At 34.5% G+C, this 4766-nt stretch overlaps 1 protein-coding gene across 1 annotated transcript; it reads left to right on the top strand.

Annotated features, from left to right (window-relative positions):
- The first annotated feature begins 556 nt into the window (after positions 1 to 556).
- Positions 557 to 3022, top strand: LOC140157742 (plasminogen-like). Its single transcript, XM_072180990.1, has 4 exons — positions 557 to 614; positions 1451 to 1702; positions 2322 to 2573; positions 2967 to 3022. The coding sequence occupies exons 1-4, from the start codon at positions 557 to 559 to the stop codon at positions 3020 to 3022; spliced, it is 618 nt and encodes a 205-aa protein (XP_072037091.1).
- Positions 3023 to 4766: the final 1744 nt, after the last annotated feature.

Raw genomic sequence — 4766 nt, 5'->3', positions numbered from 1 at the left:
AAATATGTAAAATAATGTTCTAATTCCAAAATGTGATTTCAAAGTTAACGAATTTTGAGGCACGTGAAAAACTGGTGTAGACTGGCTGGTACCTTAAAACTTACAATTTCAAAAATTTAGTTTAACTTTTGCTTTATGACATACTTTTGACATGCAGTGTTGCAGAAAATATTCGTGCTGGATAACATCTGCAAACATGACGAAATGTAAAATATGTTTAAAACAATGGTTAGGCTTTGATAAATAACCAGTTTGAATGTTCTTATTATAAAATATAATTTTAAAGTTAATGAAGTTTGAGACACGTGGTAAGTTGGTGTAGACTGACTGGTACTTTGAGGCTTACCTTTTCTAAAATGTAATTTAAAAGTTAACGAATTTCGAACCACGAGACAAGCTGATGTAGATTGGTTGGTTGGCCTACTTTTAGACCTACGTCTACAAACATCATATCCATCATTTCTCTACCTGACTCGAGTGGAGAAACATCGTTTAATAGGAGCTGCATATAAAATAATTTATTTGGTGCTCCAGATTTTGCAACCAAATCAGAAAGATGAAGTTGCTCGTCATTTTGTGTCTGTTTGCTGTAGTCCATGTTGCCGCCTCAACAGGTAAGTTAATTTGGTTTTCTCAGTTATTTTCAGTCCTACTTTGGTCTTTGATATTCCGTAAAAAACAACTGTAAGCGGTGAGCTCCTTCGAACGAGACAGATTTGACCTAGAAACTACAGTGATGTCATGATATGAACATGGCCAGATTTGAATGAATGGACTACTAACACTGTCAATGCACAGAACGTATACTGTTGTTTCTATCAGACAACTCTGAATCAAGTATTACAAATTTTATGGTTTTTACACATAATGGATAATATATTAGTAAAATGTGATATTGAAATTCATATGTATATCAACTCGATGAGAAATACTTGGACTAAAAAATTTAAAAATATTTTAGATGAATTTCACCGTACGATCAGAATTTGAGCATCTTGTGTGTGTTGTCAAGTTAGCGGTGTTTAATATCGTGTTTTTTTTATTTGCCGTAATTTACCCTAAAATGCCGTTATTGTAAGTTTAAAAGACCCAAATTTCACTACTTTTACCAAATTCGAAGTAAACCTGATATTTGAAAAAATATTAATGTCGGGAATTTAATAACAAAAATTAGTACCGCGATGGTTTGGAAATTAATGCCCTATGGTGCTACCTAGCGACGAGATGAAAGCATTGCTTCTATTAGTTGCAACTTGCTATAAGCATTCGACCTGGCGAGGGGACACTACCGCCGCTTATTATCTAGAATCACAAAAGTAATTTAGTTATGTTCTTTTTATTATCAGAATTCGCAACTTCTGCAATTTGACACTTTCTTTGTACTGTGTCTTTTTTATTTAAACTCTTAATAGTAATTTAAGTAAGTTCTTAATTTTGTTTTTACATTTAGAGTCAGAATGTTACTCTGATGCACTTGGACAAGATTATCGTGGTTCAGTTCATCGAACCAAGGATTGCAAGGAATGTCAATCCTGGACATCCCAAGATCCTCACGCACACACCAGAACACCAGCAAACTATCCGGACGCTGGTCTTGGCGAACACAACTATTGTCGTAATCCGGACGATGAGCCCAATGGCCCTTGGTGTTACACTACAGATCCGGAAACACGATGGGCATACTGTCCCGTGTATGACTGCGGTAAGTTTGTGTTAAGCTAGTCCAGTTAAAATCTACACACCCCAATGTCACCCATTCAGGCAACGCCATGTGAAATTCACCCTGCTTGTGTGGAAGATTAATGTCATGTCTTTCATAGTGGATGTATGTATTTCAACAAAAATACGGAACTCAGCTAATCTAATAATAATTTGTTTCTCTTTAAGAATTTTATTATTAATAATAAATTCAACACTTATTCAAAGATTTTAGAGCAGTTCAGTTACGTAACAAGTCGATAGTATGGACATGTTTTAACTCGCAAACCACCAAAATTCGTCATGCGTTTGTGTTGTAAAGACACCACGGTAATTTAATGCCCGTTGTGAGAAATTAATGCCCTATGGTGTTACTTGTGGCGAGACGAAAGCATTACTTTCTATAAGTTGCAAGTTGCTAAGCATTCGACTCGGTGAAGGGACGAGCTACCGCTGCTTATATCTATAATCAAAAATAAGTAATTTAGTTACGTTCTTTTTATAATCGGAATTGGTAACTAATGCAATTTGACACTTTGTTTTGTATTGTGTTTTTTTTTTTTTAATTAAACTGTTAATAGTAATTTAGTTAAGTTCTTATTGGATTTTGTTTTTGCATATAGCGTCAGAATGTTACTCTAAACCACATGGAGGAGATTATCGTGGTTCAGTTAATCAAACCACAGATTGCAAGGAATGTCAATCCTGGACATCCCAAGATCCCCACGCACACACCAGAACACCAGAAAACTATCCGGACGCTGGTCTTGGCGAACACAACTATTGTCGTAATCCGGACGATGAGCCCAATGGCCCTTGGTGTTATACTACAGATCCGGAAACTCGATGGGCATACTGTCCCGTGCCTAACTGCGGTAAGTCTTTGTTAAGTTAGTCCAGTTAAAATCTACGCACCCCAATGCCACCCATTCAGGCAACGCCATATGGAATTCACCCTCCTTGTGTGGAAGATTAATGTCATGTCTTCCATAGGTGGTGTATGTATTTCAACGGCTAATCCAATAATAAATTGTTTATCTTTAAGAATTGTATTATTATTAGTAAATTCAACACTTGTATTAAAGATCAATCTTTCAAGGATTTTGGATAAAACTAGCAAAAGTTATATAGGTTGGTAATATCTCTGCATCGTCTTTTTTATAGATATCGTCAGCCTGCTACGCTAATTGCCTAAGTCATTTTAAAATGTTTCTCATTTGCAATTTTGATTTTCTGACTAATAAACCCATAATTAATCATATGTCCAGCCACATTCTTCAATAACTTGTGGAATATATCAAAAGATATGTATTCCACAAGTTAATGAAAAATGTGGTTGGAAATATGATTAATTATGGGTTCATTACTCAGAAAATCAAAACTGCAAATGAGAAACATGTAAAAATGACTTAGGCAATTAGCGTAGCAGGCTGACGATAAGAGATTATCTCAGCAGCTAATTAGTAGGGCAAAGACAAGTTAAAGATTGCCGTAGGAGGTTGAAGAAGGTCGTTAGCTGTTTTTGTTATTGTTTTGTTTTTTGTTTTGTTTTTTTACAATAAAGTTTCTATGACATCATAACCTGCGCTTTTATTCTGATCACAAATTTGTTGATTATCTTCATTCACGATCTCATATTAACTATTGGTCTTAGAAATATATGCTATTTTGACAAATTTATTCACCCGGTAATTTTTCTGGGACATCCTGTACACACCTGCATACACCCCCCTATATAGATACACACACCACCTTTACTTCGGCCAACCGACTCTATTAACATGTTCCATATTATAACCAGGAAGATTATAATATTAATGCGGCTTTTCTTTAAGATGAGTTTCTGAGTGGCCTATAACAGTAAAAATGATTTGTCGTTTAAGGGCTGGGGTATGAACGTTTGGACAGTATTTATTTTGGGACATTATAGCACATCAGACATATCGAATTGCATTCTGAATATGAAGAATGTCATTCTGATATCAAATAATTTTGATTTTTGAAATTCGCAATTTAATACACATTTTATGGCAAATCATTAAAATTGATATTTTTGATATTTAACAGTACTTGAAGTAAACTTTATAAATCTGATGATTTATACTTAAAGTGTATGTAGGTGGGATGAAAAGCCGACGATCAATTGAAAATTTTGACCTTTCGTATTGAAGATATGGATTTTTTCCCCAAAACACCAAAAAAATTAGGTCTTTTTGGGAAAAAAATCCATATCTTCAATATGAAAGGTCAAAATTTTCAATTGACCGTCGGCTTTTTATCATTAGATTTATTAGAGTCACGCGGTAGCTCGACCAGCAAGTTTTAAAAAAAACGACTGATAAAGAAGAATAAACAGATGCACCGCGGGACTATATTTACACGAAACAAAACACTATTGTTCTATGATATTTTTCGCTGGGTACAAAATATATCTAAAACCATGCTAAATCTTATTTACTGTCCAAAGTATAATATTTTAATAATTCATTAATTCAAAATGTTACACCAATCTTACAGTCAATCCGATTGTTTGATAATAAACAAACATTCTTGCTTCATTTCACGCGGTATTTTATAGCCAAAATTAGTGGCAAATCATAGCTAATCATACTGATATCCAGAATCTTTCGGATACATGGCTGTCACTGTCGCACTACCTTTTGAGATTCACTTCCAAATATACCCTAGCATTTTCCTGGATACCCTCCATACAAATTCTGGATCCCATTCGCCAAAAAATCAAGTTTTTCACAATTCTTTTATTCTTTCCGGACCACAGCATACATTCATATTAATAAATACTCCACTTTTACACGTCGTTATATCGAGACGTCCCCGTGGTGAAGCGGTTAAGGCCATGGACTTCTAATCCATTTATGACTTTTTGCTCAAGTTCGAAACTTCCCACCACCTTTTTCTTCAATGTTTTATTAACCAATTTATTGGCATAAATCAAGAATAACACCATTTTGAACACCCATTGGTATGGTGATATTATTTTTTTTCATCAAACAAACAATTTATCAGTGGCTCTGTTCACAGCTCAGACTGAAATTATATTTGGAATA

The sequence above is a fragment of the Amphiura filiformis genome, chromosome 7 (assembly GCF_039555335.1).
Source record: "Amphiura filiformis chromosome 7, Afil_fr2py, whole genome shotgun sequence".
Lineage (NCBI taxonomy): Eukaryota > Metazoa > Echinodermata > Ophiuroidea > Amphilepidida > Amphiuridae > Amphiura > Amphiura filiformis.
This window is presented reverse-complemented; position numbering and strand designations above follow the sequence as displayed.